The 20587-nt window shown below is 37.1% G+C and overlaps 1 protein-coding gene across 1 annotated transcript; it reads left to right on the plus strand.

The window, feature by feature from the left end:
• Positions 1–16349: 16349 nt before the first annotated feature.
• On the plus strand, positions 16350–17512 carry LOC145050447 (uncharacterized). Its single transcript, XM_078998694.1, has 2 exons — positions 16350–16577; positions 17099–17512. The coding sequence occupies exons 1-2, from the start codon at positions 16350–16352 to the stop codon at positions 17510–17512; spliced, it is 642 nt and encodes a 213-aa protein (XP_078854820.1).
• Positions 17513–20587: the final 3075 nt, after the last annotated feature.

Here is a 20587-nt window from a genome sequence, read left to right on the forward strand (position 1 = left end):
TGTAAAGTGACATTTTATCCAACCTACTGTCAATTTTAGGATTTGAAAACAGGGAAGATGATTGGGCATGCTAAGGAGGAGGATGGGATTTATTACCTGGACACAAATAGTTGTGGTCTTAGAAGTAGTTTCCTTTCTAAAGCATATTTGTCTTTAACTCATTCTGCCAGTAAGGCTCAAATTTGGCTTCATCATGTTCAGATGGGTCATCCATCTTTTACATTAATACAAACAATGTTTCCATTCTTGTTTAAAAATCTGAATGTCAACGAATTCAATTGTGAAGTGTGTCAAATAACCAAATACCATAGAGTCTCCTTTCCAATCAGCACTTCAAGATCTTCTAAGCCTTTTCCCTAGTTTATACAGATGTTTGGGGACCCTTGAAGATCCCTAATATTAATGGAACCGGATGGTTTGTGTCATTTATCGACGATTATCTAAGAATTACTTGGATTTACTTGATGAAAAATAAATCTCATGTGAGTATTACTTTTTCCCAATTTCATCAAATGATTCTCACTCAGTTTGGAGTATGCATTAAACATATTCGATCCGACTACGATACTGGATATTTTAATCAAATTATTTCCCTATTCCTCACTACAAAGGGTATCATTCACGAATCCTATTGTATTGTAACCCCGAAACAAAATAGGATTGTAGAGAGAAAAAACCATTATCTTCTATTCGAAAAAAAGGTTCCAAAATTTTATTAGGGAGAAGCGGTTTGCACATCTGCGCATTTGATCAATCGATTACCCAGTAGAGTCCTTAAGGTCGATCCCATATTGATATTCTTTCTGAACATTTTCCAGACCTTAAACACTTATTCCTTCCATTAAGAACATTCGGGTGTGTTTCTTATGTTCACATTCAACAAATGATCGATTGAATAAACTTGATCAGGGAGCCTTAAAAACCATTTTTCTTGGATATTCTTCTACAGAAAAGGGGTACAAGTATTATCAACCAAGTTATCGAAAAACCAATGTCTTCAAAGATGTCATATTTCTTGAAAAACAAGGGTTCTGAATGGAATCGAAGAGGATCTCTGCAAATTCATCGTTGGTGAAGTTCTTTCTCCAACTATGATGTAAAATGTTAGAACTGCTACTAACAATACAGATGTTGCTCAACAAGCTGAGAAATGGCTCAAAAATGAAAATAAATGTATGCTTGAACTCTGTGGTGCTCTTCCACTAGTTGTTTACAACTATGTGTGTATTTCTAAGACTTCAAATGAGATTTGGGATACACTGAAGGAGAAGTATCAAGGCAATGAGAAAACAAAGATAAGCTCTGTTAAGCGGTGCATGTTAGAGTTAGGAGAGTTTAAACAGAAGGAAGGAGAATCCATTGAGCTCTATTACGATCATCTGAATGAACTAATCTACAAGTGTAACAAATATGGAGTTACAAGGTCAACAAAGGAGTTCAACTTAACTTTCATCATGGGGCTTCTCAAGAAATGGCGCAATGTCAGCTTAATGAATAAAACTCAACAAAGCTTCGACTACTTTTCTCTCAGTGATCTTTATAATGTGTTGAAGGAACATGAAAGTGAAGTGAATGAGATAGCTCAGGAAACAAGAAGTAGTTTGGGAAGTCCTTTTGCACTGATGTCGAAGGTTGCTAGTAAAGAGGCTAAGAAAGAGTCTGGTGAAAATGAGGGTTCAAAAGATGAAGGTTTGATTATCAATTCTGATGACGATGCAGTGGCATTCTATTCGAATAACCATGTACAAATTCTTCAAAAATCCATTTAATTCGAAGTCAAGAGTAGGTGAGATGAAAGGAACTTTTTCTGGGAAGAATGTGGTTGAAGAGAAGAAAGAGGAGAAAAAGGAATTGAAGTCTGAGGATGTGAAGAAAGAGAAAAAGATCAAGGGAGATTATGGATTCGACTCCATTATTGCAATGGAGAAAATCACATGGCAAGTGATTGCATGTTGAGGAAGCGAGATAAGAAGAAGAGTATAGTCAAGGACGAAGCCTACTACGTGGAGAGGCTTGAGGAAGAGAGGGCGAAGACTAAGGGGACGTCCCTGGTTGTGAAGGGTTTAGATGATGAGGAGGGGACTTATCAATTCTGGTCATCAGGTTCAGATGATGAAGAGATGAGAAACCCAACTCACGGAGCAATGTTCTCAAGGTTTGAGGGAGAGGATGAAGAGAATGTCACAGGAACATGCTTTATTTTGACCACTGCTCACAAGTCTCCTATGACTTCGCAGGTACGTTCTCTTCTTCAATCCTTCAATATTCCTTCTAATGTGTATAATTTGATGTTATCTGAGTTTGATGAAGCAATTACTTATGTTAATGATTTGCTTATTTCTGCTAGCAGTGATGTTGAAAAGTCTAAGACATTACTGCTAGAAACTCAGAGATGTTTGGAATCCAAGAAGGCTAGAATAGAACATTTAGGTTTACAAATAACCAATATCATGTGTGATAGAGACAGTTTGAGTTCTGATGTTAAGATTTTGCTGAAACAACGAAATATATATTGTAATTCAGCTAAATGCTTTTATGAAAAATTAACTACATTGCATCATTCATCTGACATTAGGAAAGAACAACATGGGAAGCTTTTGCCATTCGAAATGGAGAAAATTAATTCGACTTCCTATGATTGTGAAGAGACAATTTCTGAGTTTGATAAGGTTCCAGATGATAGATATGCATATGGTGTTATTAGAATTGATGAATGTTTAGATGCAAATAATCTTGTTGATGTTGTGAATAAAACCTTGATCAAAAACGAACAAATCAAAATTTTCAAAAAGAACTAAGAATTCGACATCTAACTCTCAAAACATTTTGCTGATATCGAAGATTACTCTGATGATATTAGTGAAATTGAGGAGGAGAAAGTTGTTGATTGTTCTCAGTTATCTGTCATTAATGTCACTTTGATGGCTAAGGGTAAGGAAATTTGTTATGATTCTTCGGTTAAAGTTAACACTAACCAACCCTCGACTCTGAAAGTTCATGAACCTGACCATGTGATTGTTGAAGATAGTCAAACAAATAGTGCAGAAGATAATGATGATGATTCGAAAGAAACCACACCTCGGGTTGTAGTTGATCAAGTCTATGAGGAAACTGATAAGTTCAACAAAATAGTGAAGGAAAAAGTCTCTCATTATCTTGAATCAAATTCGGTTGTGTATCCAAACTTTAAATGCACAGATGAAGTTATCTTTCCAAATAAGGTGTTTGTTACTACTAAGAATGGTGATAAAGTTAAACCTGAAATCAACAAAATTGTTGAAGAAGATAACAAGAAAGCTTCAAAAGAAGGGTATTTCTCCAACCAAAGCACTATCAAAATAATCTCAACAAGAACTCTTCCACTTTTCAAAGACAAAAACCACAAAGAAATTGGGTAGTTAAAACTAAAAAAACCAAAAGATGAGAAACAAGAAAATGTCGATGTTTCTCAAAAGTCAAATCAAAAAGTTAAAAATTTCAAAGAACAAACTGAAAAGATTTCAAAAAAACATGGAATTTCGATGAATAAAGTAAGAAAGAAGGTTCATTGGAAAAATATTTAGTCTCGAAAGAAACAAAAAACATTTTGTCCAATAAATTGTCTGAAACGATTAAGTCCAAACTAGTTCAGAGAAATTCTCAAAACAAGTCTTTCGTTAAGAAAACACCCGCTCAAACTCAAAAAGATTTGTCAAAAAGTCAATCTCAAAAAGAGTTTTCAAAAAGTCAACCACAAACTTTGTCATCCAATTCAAAACAAAATTTTCAAAACTCAAACAAAGAGAATTTTGTGAAAAATCAACATTCAAATAATTTTGTTCATCATTCTTAAAACAAAAGGTTTTCACAAAATAATTTTCAAAGAAATGGTTTTCAACCAAATGAACAAAGGAATTCTTCTTAATTTTCTAATCAAAAACAAATTCCAAATGGTTCACAAGCTTTTTAAAGATCAAATGTTGGTTATCAAAAGCGGTTTCAAAATCGTTTTCAACCACAAGTAAAATCTGGTTTTTCAAAATAACACTTTGAAAAGTTGAATATAAATGCAAAGAGAAATGAGACATTCAAACCAACATAACCTCATTCTCCCAATCCTCCTTCGAAGAAACCGAGAAACACTTCGTTTTCCAAAGGAAACACAGATGTGAAAAACAATAATCACTGGTTAGAAGGAAAAGGCAAACCTTATCAAAATGGGAAATTCTCTCAAGAAAAGATCATGTACGCTTATGAAAGCTACTTGAATGAGTCGACAAGTGGAAGCTCTTCATCCAAGGACTCGAATCAATCTGTTTGACAGTGGAGAGCTGTTCCAAAAGTGAAAGTTGATGAGAACCGAACTGAGAAGGTTAAAAGGAAAGTTAGTGTTAATTCTAAACCAATGAATGATTTCATTTAAATACCTTCATCTAACGAAGTGGACTTAATTGATAATTTGAAATCCAAAGTTTGTCATTAGATTTTAGGATCTTCATTTCATCATGCATTTTGTTCTAATAACCAAGGACCCAAACAGCCTTGGGGACCTAAATTCTTTCACTGATTTCAGGTTTTGTGTGATGAGCAATATGATGAAAAATGGTACATTGATTGTGGTTGCTCTCATCACATGAATGGTAGAAAGGAAAACTTGCGAGACTATCAAAGACTAGATAATGTTGGTGTGGTGAAATTTGGCAATAATCACAAATGTTACGTCAAAGGTTATGGTAAAGTTATGAATGTCAAGTTCCCTGTTAACAGGGTAGCATATGTCAAAGGTCTTCAACACAATTTGATAAGTGTTTCACAACTTGTTGTGGGCACTAGCAATCAAGTTGTTTTTAATGAAGAAGGAAGTGTTATTTCAAACATTGAAACAAAAGAAGTCTTGCTCAAATCCAAAAGAAAAGACGATATGTTTACTCTTGACATCAAACCAATAGTTGATGTTCCCTCAATTTTTTTACTCTCGAAAGCTTCATCAGACATAAGTTGGATATGACATCGAAGGCTCTCTCACTTGAATATCAAGAATCTGAGTAAATTGGTGTTAAATGATATTGTTCGTGGTTTGGCAGTATTAAAATTTGATAATGATACTTTATGTGAAACTTGTGAACAAGAAAAGCAACATAGACAAGGTCATCCGATTGTCATTGATTCGAAGATTGTTGAATCTCTGGAACTTGTTCACATTCACCTTTATGGTCCTTCAATGGTTGAAACTCTCAACAAGAAGAGGTACATCTTGGTTATTATTGATGATTTTTCCAGGTTTATTTGGGTATATTTTCTACATTTAAAGTCATAAACAACTCAAGAAATGATTGAATTTATCAAGCACATAGAAGTGAGTTTGAAGAAAAATGTTCGTAAGATCAAGAGTGACAATGGCTTAGAGTTCAAGAACAAGGTTCTTGATTCGATCTTAACCGACAAAGGAATTTCGCATAACTTTTCATCTCCATATACACCTTAACAAAATGGTGTTGTCGAAAGGAGGAACAACTCTCTTTGTGAAGCAACAAGAACCATGCTTACATATGCAAATCTTCCACAATATCTTTAGGCTGAAGTCGTTTCGACAACTTGTTTTACTCAAAATCGATGTTTCTTTCATCATCGATTTAATATCATAAAATATGAAATCATTAACAATAGGAAACCAAATGTTAAATTTTCCATGTTTTTGGTGGCAGGTGCTTCATTATGAATCTTAAGGATAACCTTTCGAAATTTCAGTCAAAAGCTGATAAAGGGATATTCTCATAATTCGGTTACATACAGGGTGTTAAACAAATGAACCAAGAAACTCGAAGAAACTTTTAATCTTACCTATAATGACTATTATGTTACAAGAGTCGAAAAATGCTTTGAACAAAAGCTAGTCATTGATGAATTGAATGATGCATCAAATAGTTGGAATTCGTCAGATTTTGATTATGATTTAATCTTTGATGTTCTTGACAGGGTAATTGATGCAGAACTTTATGCTGATGATAATCAAGTACTTGAAGCATCGAAGCACACTGATGATTCGACTATCACACAAGATGTTGTTGATATGAACTCTTCAACGAATTCTACAATGAGAAACGAAAGTTTACCAGTGGTACCCAATGATCAAGTGGAGGGGGAGCACTTGACTTCAACTAGTAGTGTTGAGAGGGAGCATACTTTCGAGGGGGAGAAACATCAATTGGATATCAATCTCGAGTGGGAGCATTATATTAGTGATTCAATTGTTGAGGGGGAGTAACATGGACCTTTACTAAATATTTCGAATGTTCAAACTGATGTATTTAATGACATACCTGATAATTTGTCAAATATAGGGGAAGGATCGGAAAATGAAGAAAAGTTTGAAGATGCACCATTAGACTTTGATATTACATATGCACCAACGGATAAGTGGACTCGAAGTCATCCAAAAGAATAAGAATTGGAATGACGAATATCACAAAGTTGAGAGTACCGATGGTAGTTAGAACAATGCTTGGTCCTTCATTGGATAAGTCGGCTGTCGATCCCACATTATGCAATCAACATGAAGAAAATTCCATTGTATTGTGACTCACATAGTGCTATTCACATCTACCATAACCCTATGCAACATTCAAACACCAAATACATTGCACTTCGTTATCACTTTATCGAAGATCATGTTGAAGATGGAAAAATTGAAGTTCACTTTATAAAGACAACAGATCAGCTTGCTGATATCTTTACAAAACCATTGGATGAAAAAAAAACTTCTTTGAATTTTTTTCGGGCTTAGGCAAGCTAGATTCAAATGTTGTTCTAAGACTGAATTCATTATAAAGCCAAGTGCTATCGAACTCTTGTTGATCCATTCAGAGGTTACTATTCACTATTCAACATTCGACACACTTGGCTTTCAACATTCCTCTGAACGATTCAGCACACGCTTCGTTACTTCATTCCAAGAGTTATGTCGATATATTCATTCCTTATGTCGACACTTTACACTTCGCATGTCTGATACATTTTTCTTTCTTTTCTTGTTACTTTTCATTCAAAAATCAAAAATATCAAAAAGATTATCTTATTTTTGTCATTTTCATTCAAAAATCAAAAATATCAAAAATATTTTCTTATTTTTGTCATTTTCATCAAAAATCAAAAATATCAAAAAGATTTTCTTATTTTTGTTATTTTCATTGAAAAATCAAAAAGCCAAAAATATTTTTTCTATTTTGTTTGGTTAACATGCTTGTGAAGCTTTCTAGCAAAGATCTATAGTGGAACAAGTTTTGCAGCTCCAGGAAAAGGTATATATTCGATACTTTGTACTAGTTAGATGTCCCTAGAAGCTTGATGTGTAAAACCTAGTCTAATGTATCAATCGAAGTCACTAGAATTGGTGCAGAATCCTAATTAAGTGATTAATGCAAAACAGTTAAAACGAATCAAGAACACAATTAACAAATCCTCAATGCATAATATATTGCTCAATAGTCTAGTACATAAGATCTCTGTGGTTCTCGGTTCTCTCTTTCTGTCTAAACTCGAAAACCCAAATTACAAAGGCCCAACCGAAAACCCAAATTGAAAGCATCATTAAGCCCCCCGAAATCATATGGTGATTTCGGTCCGAACACCACCGAATTCATGGTGTTTTTGGTCCTAGACCGAGAACTCTAAAAGTCATCAAAAGTAAAGTATAAACCACAAATCATGTCCTAACATGCTGCAACATGACGACCCAAGCCTCCATGACTCAATGTGTTTCGAAGCCTTAATAGATTTCTCATCACGAGGTTTCCTTCCCAATTAGGTTATATTCATATTAGTCCTTGAGCTACCTTACTTTTCTCAAATGAGTTAAGAGTTTCCTGCTTGGTGCACTAATTGCAGAGCTACTTTACATTATCTAACCAACTTTTTCATCAAATATTCCTACATGATCACACACAATGACATATGCCTAAGAGATTTCTGGTTGGAACCAACCAGGATTTTAGGCATGTCTAAAGTCTATGTTTATGATCCTGATTCATGTAACAGTGATGAAGGTGAAACCCACAATTTCGAAACTTATAAGGAATTCACAGTGAACTTTTAGTTCAAGAATGTAATGAAACATTTGTTTATGTACCTTAATTTGATATTCAAAATCATATTCATTCTTTTTTAGTGGTCTTGATAAACTGTTCGAAACCGACAACATTTTTACCCAACAAGATCCAGGACAACAATTTTTTGGAATATGATTTCAGTCTGGATATCAATTTGATTCTTCGTTACTTGATATATTTTTTCCAAAGTATACTTGTCACTGTCTATACTGGTCACACAAGTTATTTTGTTTACATTTAATCACACTTATTTTGATCTGTGATATGTAACAAAATTTTAGCCTACCCTCGAAGCTTTTCAAAAGATGCCCTTCGATACTCCTCTATGAGTATTCGGTTGTAATTCACGGGAAAACACACAAGCTGTTCGACATCTCTCTTGATGTAGAACGAAGCGATCTTTGCCTGGGATCTTATTGCTTTATGTTGATTTTTCATTGACATCACAGAACTATTTTTTTATCTTGATCTCATCCGAATTTTGGTACACATAAGCACACATTGAAAGCCTTGAGGTTCTAAGTAATACCAACTCAAGCTGATGATTTCGAAAGGTGTGGCATATGACTTCGCTTCTCAACCCAAAAGTGAAAGAGCCTTGCCTCCATGCTGAAGGGTTCTTGATGGTTCTTACCCTATTAGGGAAAACAAACAGACTGATTGACGTGATGTTCTGCTTACCTTACGGTTTTCTAGGAAAAAATGATCCTCACTTTTCAGACGTGGCTACTTTTACGGCTACTGGTCCAGTTTTCAAGGTGACACGTGGCTTGCATTTAATGCTTAAACCGCTTCAAATTTAAATTGGGTTTTACGTATAAAAGGGTTTTGGGTTACCTCTTTACAACTTTACGCGATCAAATTTTCCCCAATATTTTCTTGCCCAATTCGTTCTGTTTTGTCAAATTCTTACAAACCCTAACAATGGCATTTGCTCATGATCATGTTGATCCATCTCAAACAACAGATGTGTAACATCCTATTTTCAAGTAGCTTCAAATTCATTCCTCATATTATTAATTATGTCATTTTTAGCCCTTGGTTTGGAAGGAAGTGGCAAAAGGAGTCCCTAGTGGCAAAGTGGTAATTTTGGGAGATTGAAGTAGTACGTTGGGCGTATACATGTGTATGTTGGGCGTACGAGTGCCAGGATGGAACTCTAAATTTTAGGGTTTGTGGAGTATTTAAGCACCTTATCAACCATTTCCTCTCATCTCTTTCAGCCTCCACACCTCCCTTAGCCGACTTGAGAGAACCCTAGCCTCCTAGTGATCATTCTTGAGCTTGGAAGTGTGTTTTTGTGCCTTTAAGAAGAAGCTTGTGCATCAAGGAGTCAAGGAGGGAAGATTGGATTGTAGATCTTGGTTCATCATTTGTTTTGGGAGCTCCAGAAGGTATAAATTTGTTACTTTTGTTCCTATTTCTTCTAGATCTATCCTTGGTAGCTCATTTGCACTCTTTTGTCCCATAAAGTCTCATTATAACGCATGGTTCGTTTTAGATGATTTGAGCTGTCCTTTCAGACCCTAGAATGGGTCTTAAGGCATAAAAATGAGGTCCCTTGAGCTAGTTTAGTCCCTAGTTCTTTGTAGAAAGTCTTAATGGATTAAGACCATGTTTTGAGCCCTTTTCAGCCGACCAAAGTCTTAAAGTTTCATTCTTTACGGTTCTAGAGCACATTTGATCAGTGGATCTGAAGTTTAAGCTTAAGTGCTTAATTCGTTAAGCACTTTTGGAATTTTTAAGACCTGCGAGGTTACACCCCACGTAGAGAGCAGTACGCCCCGCGTACTCAGTCAGTGTCCCTGTATCTTGGTCAATGCGAGGCCTCGTGTACGCCGAGTGTACCTCAGGAGTACGCCTCACGTACGCGACTGTTTTGGGCTTCTTTTCTTTGGGCTTTGGGCATTAAGCCATCTGTTTGGGCCTTGATGTTTGGGCTCTAATGGACTCTCTGGATTAGTGAGTCTCAGGAAAATAGGAGGATTAGACCTTTGGAAAAGGCCCGATAAAGATTTCGGCCCAATTGGAAAATTAGGCCACTAATGGGCCTTGTATATGTGGACTTTTGGATCATGGATTTGGTACCTTGGCCCAAATTAGAGAAAAGGCAAAATGGACTAGTATGCTATGTGGGACCCTTGGTCAAGATTGATATTCCGGTTGTTGACTTAGTACTCGTTATTTTGGATAGTTCGAGATTTTTGGTGAGATAGTGACTTGGGAATTGGATCCCTCGATTCAGATCGACATTGCGAGGTCAGTTATTCTCACTATACTCAAGGGTCTAAGGAACCAAGGTCGGCCCTTTGATTTGTTCTTTGGAATCGTTACTGTTATGATACGTTAGCTCGACATCCTGGTAGACCGGATGGTTATATGCTAGTATGATCTATTAGATCTGTATCCTGGTAGATAAGATGGTTATATGCTAGTATGATCTGTTAGATAGGTATCCTAGTAGATAGAATGGTTATATGCTAGTGTGATCGGTTGGATTGGTATCCTGGTAGATAGGATGTGGTTATGTTTAGAGACCTATAGTTGATCTGATTGTCTGTATACTGTTAGGTGATTATCTGTTATATGTGCACATGCTCGTTATGTTAATTGAGGGTATTCCATCTCGAGGATGAGTGGACCCTAGTATGTTTTCTTTATAGACCGTTATATGATTATCTGATATAGGTGCACATTTTTGATTGGTTGTCGTCATTCCAACCCGATGGTTGTGGGCCGAGAGTACTCCATCCCGACGGATGATTGGACTCGTAGTATGTGGGCAATCCAACCCGATGGTTGTGGGCCGAGAGTATTCCAACATTATGGATGATTGGACTCATAGTATATTGGCATTCTAACTTGATGGTTGAGTGCCTAGGGTATTCCAACCCGATGGTTGATTGGTCCCATAGTATGTTGGCATTCCAACCCAATGGTTGAGGGCCTAGGGTATTCCATCCCGATGGATGATTGGACCCAAAGTAATTGTTATATATGTATTGTGTGTGGGCATTCCAACCCAATGGTTATGGGCCGAGAGTATTCCATCTCGAGGATGATTGGACTCATAGTATGTTGGCATTCCAACCCGATGGTTGAGGGGTCTGGGGTATTCTATCCCTATGGATGATTGGACCCATACTATGTTGTTTGTTATTATATGTGTATTATCATGTGTATGAGTATTTTGGGGGTAACTCACTAAGCCTTCGAGCTTACATATATCGATTATTGTTTCACGTTCAGCGGATGAGCGTGGGAAGGCAAATGTGTGACCATACACTTCCACGATTTATGATTATGAATTCTGGGAACTCTGATGTTTAGACTATTTTGAAAACAATTTGTAATAACTGAATGATTTTAAATGCTTTAAAAGTTTTAAATTGGCTCGAATTTTATGGATGTTACAAGATGGTGTTACTTCTTAACCTTTAATGAAGATTCAAAGCACTAATTACCGAGTTCAACTGGATGTTACCCAATATCCTGAATAATTAAAGATGCTCATTGTCGCTTTGAACCACTTTGGTTTGTCTACAACAATGTCGACATCTTTTTCTGTATCGATGACATGGTTGTCACTTACTGGTTCTACTGCGATGTTCAACAAGACAATCAAGGTGGTTACCTTTCAATTAATTACTGAGAAGAATTTCATGTTAACCAAGAAGACGTTTGCTTAAATGGGTTATCAACCATATTTAACAAAGATAAGTGATTTCAAGAAATCTTCTTTGCCTTGCATCTGGAATTTTCTGTTTGGTATTTTTCTTCGATGCCTAATGGGTCGGACCGTTGGATTGGATAAGGAAAAATTAGAAATTTATGCCATGGTAGCAGGGATTTATTATGATTTCCAGGTTGATTATGCGACACAATTGTCGGAAGAATTTGTAAAAAGCATAAGTAACACGAATGTGGTGAATGGAATTTCTTGTGCTCGTTACTGGAGTCTAATCTTGCAGTATGCATATGAAAAGGAGGGTATTGTTGTTCCTGATGATGAACCAAAGGCCGAATTTGCTCTTTATCATCATCCAAAGATGGAGGAGGATAATCCGACCGAGTTTCCATCGATTGCATGCATTTCTGATGCTATGCTTCAAAAAGTTGATCCTACAAATCCAATTTTGGTGGCGTATCTTACAACTATCAATCCATCGATTGAAACTGGAGTGTTGTTACGAAAAACTGTTGGTGGTCCATTGAAGAAGAGCAAAGGCTCTAAGAAGATATTTATGGCTATTCCTTCGAAGCCTAGTCCTGAGCCAGTTGAGAAAGTTGTTAAAGTTTCTACAAGGAACGTTTCTAAGCCAATTTTCGAAGACACGTCTATTCCAGCCAAGGAAACCATGCCTTCGAAGTTTGGGGTACTTAAGAAGTTAAATAAAATGGCTCACAGACCTCGTCATTCACCTGAACATCCTGATTCATGCTCAAAGAAGATTCATAAGCCTCAAATCAATCGTAAGGGAGTTGTTTTTCGTGAGATTCCAACTCATGTTTCTCCTGCTTCTAAGAAGCGAAGATCTCAGGATACAATGACAAATATTCAGAAGAAGAAAAAGAAGCTTATTGATTCTATGGATGAGGTAGTTCTAGAGTCTGATTTTGATAAATCTCCATCTCCACGACAGGATGATAATTTGTTCTTTCCATTACCTTCGAGGGGATCTCCACTCAAGTCGAATTTCGAGGAGACCGGAGGTCCTGGTGGCTCTGTGAAAACATCTAATGTGGACACAACAACTAATCAAGGTGATCCTTTGAAAGTATCCACTCCTAAGAAGACTATTGTCACACCACCCAAAGTTTCGCATATCGAATCAGTCTCTAAGGTGGTTCAGACTTTAGGGTGATCCTTCGAAACATATCTAACACTGACGCAAATGTCAACATGGGTGATGGAGTGTCGACCAACGAAGCCCGAGGTACTTTTATTATAATAATTTCATATTCGTTCGAAACATCTACCATTAATACCAATACTTCTCTACCACGATTCCATTCCACCATTTCCACCACATTGCCACATTCCACACATTCACCAACCTTTGATAACGTCATAAATCATTCCATCACTTCTTTATTTCCATCACAATCTACGGAAGGTCATAAATCTGTTCAATAGGATGATACTACAAAAGATGGTGAGTTTATGGGATCTTTTGCCGAAATCCAATTTGATACAGAGGATGAGAACATTCTTGATCATATGTTAATGTCAGGGAAACAATTCAAGATTCTCAATATGAAGCTTAACTCTTTATTGATGCAGGGGTTCAAAATTATGTGTCTGGGATTGAAGTGGACGTAATGCTCAAGGCTCAAGAGCTTCGTCTGAGAAATGAATTGGATCAAATGGACAAGAACAATGAGTCATGTGTAAAGGCTCAGTCTTCATCTTTCAATCATGAGCTTAAGGAAATGAAAGCAGTGGCAAAATAAAGGCTTATTTTGTTTGTTCAAGATGTTAAAAAGGTTCGTGAAGATGTTAACCTGAAGATTGAGGAACTGAGGGTTGATATGGCGAAGGAAGTTGCAGCTCTTACTCACGATTATTCTTCTTTCCACACCAAGGTGGATATAATCACCGATACTATTACAAATGTGGTTAAATGGTATCATTCGGTACTTCCTAAGGTTGATAAGAAGGCTGAACTTGATGTTCAGAGTTTTGGCAAAATTGAAGTGACGTTGAACAATCTTAAGGAATTAGTTTCAAAGATTAGTTCTTCATCATCTTCGTTGCTCACTCCGGAATCTTTTTCTTAGAATTTTATGACTTTGGAGTCCACAATCAAGGCTGAATTAGCTCCACTTGCGAAGTTGTTAAATTTGATGCCAATAGATACCCCAACTTGTAGCACTGAGGTGCTAGAGGGAGAAGGAGTAAGCGATGGCATAAATATGAGTGTTGCATTGGGAGGAAGTGGTTCACGGAAAGATGAATATGATGCAAAAGTATTTGGGAAGGTTATGTCAACCCAAATATCTACTTCGTTACCAAAAACCATTATTCCAATTTTGTCGACAACAAAAACAACAACAAAGCCCTTAATGAAAGGTGTTGTAGTTGGTTCTGGTGCTTAAGGTTCAAGTTCGTCGAAGCCACCTCCATCAACAGAAGAAATGAAAAATAAAGGGAATGGTATCTCTTTAGAATCAACTGCATAAGAGAAAAATGATGCCATTGAAAAAGAAATGGAAAATCAAAGACATATACAAAGCATTCTACGTCGAAGAGCTAATGACCCTCCTAGTCTTGAAAAGGGTGATCCTTTGAAACATTATTGCTATGAAAACATTGAAGCCCTGGTTTTAGATGGGGAAATGCATGATTTTGAGAAAACTCCGAAGAAGAGTTATGCCACAGAAAATACTGATTTGAATATGTTGGATTTTGCAATCAACAAGATGATGTTCATGGCTGTTGAATATCAGATCGCTGATAAGTTCGAAGATAAAGAAGAATATAAATGAATTGAGATTCGATTCCATGTAGTTATTTGAAAAAGAGAAGAGGAGATTTGGTCATTGGTCAAGATAATTGGAGTTCTCAACATTTCCAAAGATGTTTTGTTCGAGGGTGAGTTATAGAATTATTTCTTTCATGTTGTTAGAGCAAATAATGTGGCATTTGATTTTTCAGTGGCTGACTTCCCTTCGATGAATATTCATGATCTGATTTGTGTTGCAAGAATTTTGAAGGGAACTGATGTCTTAAAGCTTCAGTTAACAAGAAAAGAAGATTTCTTAATCGGATTTGCTCACATCAAGTTGTTTATAGACAATTACTATGAGTATCTTGCTTTAACTGATGTTGAATTAGCCTTGGCGATCGGTAAACAGATCATAGTGCCCCAATCTATGTTGAAAAGTCAAGCTAGTTTGAAGAGCTATGAAGATGGGAAGATTTGTTTGAAGCCTCTTGGAATTGTGTTTGTTGGAAAGAACAAGAAGTGGAAGATTACATGGTTTCTATTACAAGTTTGTGATGTTGAAAGATATACCACACCTCATAATACAAACCTTATTGTTTGAATGAATAGTTATGCAAAGAACAATGAAGGTGACAAAGCTGAAATTTGCAAGGTGGTAAACTGGTATGTAGAAATTTGAAGGGTGATAGATCAAGAAGCTCAGATACCGATGAATTAGATTCGACACTTCTCATAAAGGGGGAGAATGTTGAGTTTGAAAGTAGATGTGAGGTGTCGCAGTCTGTCTAGGTCATTCTTTGTGTCGAAAGTTTGTTTGTATGTTTTGTATAAGGGCATTGTATGTTTCTAAACTGTAATGTTTTAGTCTCTCATATTTTTTGTACGCTTTTGTTATCCCTATAAATATGGGATGGGTACTAGAGTTAGAGTAGTTTTTGGAGTCTTTGACTTGTACTTTCTATATTCTCTCTGTATCATGTTAAAGCGTAATTGAGCCATACATATCATATTTACATCGTGTGTTCATAATTAATCTCACACTCTGATCTAGTTTCATATACTCGATTAATTACAACTACAGGTTCATTTTCAGTTCTAAAGAACAAACGAGAAAATTCGATGTGACAGCTGATGAGGGCATTTTTCTAGGTTATTCATTAGCTTCGAAATCATATAGGGTTCTAAACAAGAAATCAAGAAAGATTGAAGAACCTATTATGTAACTTTTGATGATAACTATATGAAAAAGTTTTAGAAAGCGGATTGTCAATCTGAGGAGATCTTTCCTTCAATGAGTCCTATGACAATTCCTCTTTCAAATATGTATGAGGAATTTCTAAATATGTTTGATGAGCCTGAAAAAGCTATCTCTTCTGAATCAAATGCAAAGGACAATCATGGGGATGAGTTAGACAAAATTGATGATGACACTGCTAAAAACATCAAAACCTCTCAGGAGACACCAATTTCGAAAGCTTCTGATCTACCATCTCAATCAGCACCTTTTGATCCTCCATTCCAGAGGGAGAGCTCCTCTTCAACCTTAAATCCCGATGTTCCAATCCAGGGGGAGAATCCGATTCCAAATGAAGACACACATGCAAACTTCCAGGGGGAGCATGAAAATAATGATTATGATGTGCAATCGTAATATGAGGAACTTTTTGCTGAAGTCGATCCACCCTATGATCCATGTTATCCACCAATGATAAAATGGACTAAAGGTCATCCAAAATCTCAAGTGATTGGAGAAGCATCCTCAGGAGTTCTTATAAGGGCACAACAAAAAACGAATCAAACTTCATTATTTTCAAAAATGGAATATTGCATGTTTAATACGCTCATCTCTAAAATTGAGCCTAAAATTGTAAAGATTGCTCTCGATCATGTTGATTGGGTGCAAGCTATGCAGGAAGAACTAAATGAATTTGAGAGAAACAAATTTTGGAGACTAGTTCCCACTCCAAAGGATGCTTCAGTCGTCGTAATGGAATGGCTGTTCCGGAATAAATATGATAATGAAGGCAATGTGATTCGCAATAAGGCATGATTCGTTGTGAAAGGATACTGCCAAGAGGAAGGTATAGACTATGAAGAGATGTTTGTACCAGTTTCAAGGCTAGAATCTGTTTGGATTTTCCTTGCATATGCCGCTCACAAAAACTTTGAAATTTATCAAATGGATGTGAAGTGTGCATTTCTGAACGGTGAACTTGAGGAAATAGTCTATGTGGAACAACCACCCTAGATTTCATAAATGAAAAGTATCCAAATCATTGCTATGTTCTGGATAAGGTTATGTATGGTTTGAAACAAGCTCCAAGGGCATGGTATGAAACCCACTCGTTTTCTGAAACAATCAAAATTTAAACAAGGTTCGGTTGACCCAACCTTCTTTCGTAAGAAAGATGGTGACCATTTGATGATCGTTTTGATTTATATTGATGACATCGTTTTTGGATCCACTAATCCTAAATTAATTGTTGAATTCTGAAAACTGATGGAAACTAAACTTGAATTGAGTTCAATGGGTCCTATTAACTTTTTCTTTGGTTTAAACATTAGACAGAGTTCAGAGGGGATATTCATCAACCAAAAAGCTTACACGAAGACCTTGCTAGCGAAATTCAGTATGGTAGGAGATTCAAAGGTCAAGGTTCTAATGGCGTCGGAACGAAGCTTACACCATCCTTGGATAATCCGGAAACATATATCACTCTATATCAACATATGATTGGGTCTTTAATGTATCTAGCATCGAGTCGTCCGGATATAATGTTTGATGCTTGTTATTGTTCTAGGTTTCAGGCGAATCCATGTGAACCTTATATGATTGCTGTCAAAAACGTATTTCGATATCTCAAAAGAACCACCTCTCTCGGAATTTGGTATCCTTCTAACTTTGGTTTCTTTGTGCAAACATATCCCGATGTTGATCTTGGTGGATGTGGGCTCGATCGCAAAAGCCCTTCTAGGTGATATCAGTTTTTGGATGGCAAACTTGTTAGTTGGCAACATGAAGAGGATTCCATTATATTGTGATTCAGAAAGTGCAATCAGCATCTGCCATAATCCAATGCAACACTCAAAGACGAAACACATACCGCTGTGATATCATTATATGAAGGATCACATTGAGGATGGAAATGTTGAAGTACATTTTGTTAGATCCTTTGATCAGTTGGCTGATATTTTCACAAAAGCCTTACCTGAAGCTACGTTCAATCATATCTTACAAGGGATTGGAATGATAGAAGCTAACTCAGTTTCGAAATCCCATTCATAATCGGAATTTATTGTTCATGTTCCGAGCTTCCGAATGGTTCGGATTCTATTATTCATCAGGGTTTCAGAATGCTTCTGTATACTTTGTACATTATGGGTCTTCCAATTTATTCCGAGCTTCAAAATGTTTCGGAAGTTACTGTTCATTTGTGCTTCTGAATTTATTTTATTTAGTATTTTATCTTTATTTTTTGGTTTTTAGAAAAATCAAAACTCACAAAAATATTTTCTTTATTTATGTTTTATCTTTTTTTAGAAAATCCAAATATTAAAAAAATATTTTTCTTTAATTATTTGTCTGTTATTTTCAGAATACGTTCATGATTCAGGTACAAATTCTTGTTACCACAATTCAGAACGATGGGGCATGTATAATTCTGAATCTATGTACTAGCTAAGTGTCCCTACAAGCATGCTACCGCATGTTGTCCTAAGCCTCTGAGACTCTATGTTTGAAGCCTTAACGAAACTTTCATTACTATCGTTTCTTCCTAATCAGGCTGAAAAATCACATAAGTCATGAGCTACCTTAATCTTCTCACACTGAGTTAAGAGTTGACTGCTTTGTCACTAATTTATAACAGAGGTACACTTTCTCCTTTGGAACCAACCTCCTATTTCTCCATCAACTTCACATTCATAAATGTAATCCTTGAGACTCTCAACAATTACCACTAAGGTTTATGGTTACACAACATTTGTGTTGATGATCTTAAAATCGTTATTACCACAATTTGTGTGAAACCCAAAATCCGAAACCATTTCTGAATTGACGGTGAACAATTAAATGTTCTAGAATTTTCACCAATGAATTGATGATTTAAACCTTATTGGTTAGTACAATTATCATATGAAATCTCATTTTTTACATTTATATGATCTTAATGAAATGTTCTCAACCTAAGACGTTTCTTCCTAAAAGATCTAGATTTTTATTTTTCTTGAGATCTCGTTCATATCCAGCTACTTACAGAATATCCAAAACATACTTGTTCTTATGGATACATTTGTCAAACAAGTACTTCTTTCAAATCTTCAAACTTATGTTGAGTTTTGGAATTTGATTGAAGCTCAAGCCACCCTTTCATCCTACTTAAAAGAAGCCGTTCACTATTTCTTAATAAATAGATGATCGTAATTCAACGGGATGTCACACAAGCACTTCCGAGTCTTTCTTGACTCAAAGGGAAGAGATCGTTGCCTGGGATCCATCTGAATTTCATGTCAATTTTATTTGACATCACCGAATCCCAACTATTTAATTTGCTTTATTTCTTTCTTTGTCACACTCTTGCACAAAAATATTTATGATTTTTCCCGAGTCTGGTTCTTATTCCGATTAATTACTATTTTACACAGAACAAGTTATGGTGGTGTAACGACCCAAAAATCATGACTAAAAATTTCTTTTAAACATTACTAAAAAATAGATTTATAACAACGTATCATAAGTCAAACATAACTTTTGAGTATTAAATTCAAAACATAATATCATTATCAGAGTCAAACATTCCCAGGCTAACTGACTATGGTGTGTGCTCTGCAATCTTCCCGAGCTCCTCTTTTGAAAACCGAGTACCTGAAACCAAAACTGAAAACCGTAAGCACGAAGCTTAGTGAGCTCCCCCAATCTACCACATACCACACAAAAACATATAAAGCACATATTGGGCCTTGCCCACTGCATCAGACCGAAGTCCGGACTAACTGGGGCCTTGCCCCCTGCATCGGACCGAAGTCCAGAAACTGACTGGGACCTTGTCCCCTGCATCGGACCGAAGTCCGGACTAACTGGGACCTTGTCCCCTGCATCGGACCGAAGTCCGGGCTAACTGACTGGGACCTTGTCCCCTGCATCGGACCGAAGTCCGGACTAACTGGGACCTTGTCCCCTGCATCGGACCGAAGTCCGGGCTAACTGATTGGGACCTTGTCCCCTGCATCGGACCGAAGTCCGGACTAACTGGGACCTTGTCCCCTGCATCGGACCGAAGTCCGGGCTAACTGACTGGGACCTTGTCCCATGCATCGGACCGAAGTCCGGACTAACTGGGACCTTGTCCCCTGCATCGGACCGAAGTCCGGACTAACTGGGACCTTGCCCCCTGCATCGGACCGAAGTCCGGGCTAACTGGGGCCTTGCCCCCTGCATCGGACCGAAGTCCTGACTAACTGGGACCTTGTCCCCTGCATCAGACCGAAGTCCGGGCTAACTGGGGCCTTGCCCCCTGCATCGGACCGAAGTCCGGACTAACTGGGACCTTGTCCCCTGCATCAGACCGAAGTACGGGCTAACTAAACATAACATAACATAAACATATCAACTAGCATGAACACACGTATACTGCATACTACTTCGGGCCGTAGCCCGGAACACATAACACATAAATCCTGTATGAGCCACGAAGGCATCAAACATACTAACTACTATATCAGATCAACATCCGAAAACTACTGCTAGCTAAACGGGCCGGCATTGTGGCCTTAGACCCATTCCTACTGGAAGGAGACTCACCTGAACTGCTGAGCCCTGCTGATAAACCTCTGGCTGCTACTCGACAATCCCCTGAACCGCTGCTCCTCTAGCTCTCCGAGCTATCAATATACATATAACACTTAATCTGACAGTCAACTAAGTCAACTCTGGTTAAAGTCAACCTTCCAGGTCAACCTTACTCGCCGAGTCTTCCTAAAGACTCGCCGAGTTCATAAGCTCAGGGTCTTTCTTATTCGCGACCCGACTCGCCAAGTCAGTCCATGACTCGCCGA

The sequence above is a fragment of the Lactuca serriola genome, chromosome 5, assembly GCF_051521515.1.
Source record: "Lactuca serriola cultivar US96UC23 chromosome 5, Lser_US96UC23_V15, whole genome shotgun sequence".
In the NCBI taxonomy this organism is placed as follows: domain Eukaryota; kingdom Viridiplantae; phylum Streptophyta; class Magnoliopsida; order Asterales; family Asteraceae; genus Lactuca; species Lactuca serriola.

Coding starts and splice junctions, on each gene's coding strand:
- LOC145050447 (XM_078998694.1), top strand. CDS start 16,350: ATGGAATATTGCATGTTTAATACGCTCATCTCTAAAATTGAGCCTAAA. Junction 16,578..17,098: donor GCAATGTGATTCGCAATAAG/GCATGATTCGTT, acceptor TTTAAACATTAG/ACAGAGTTCAGAGGGGATAT.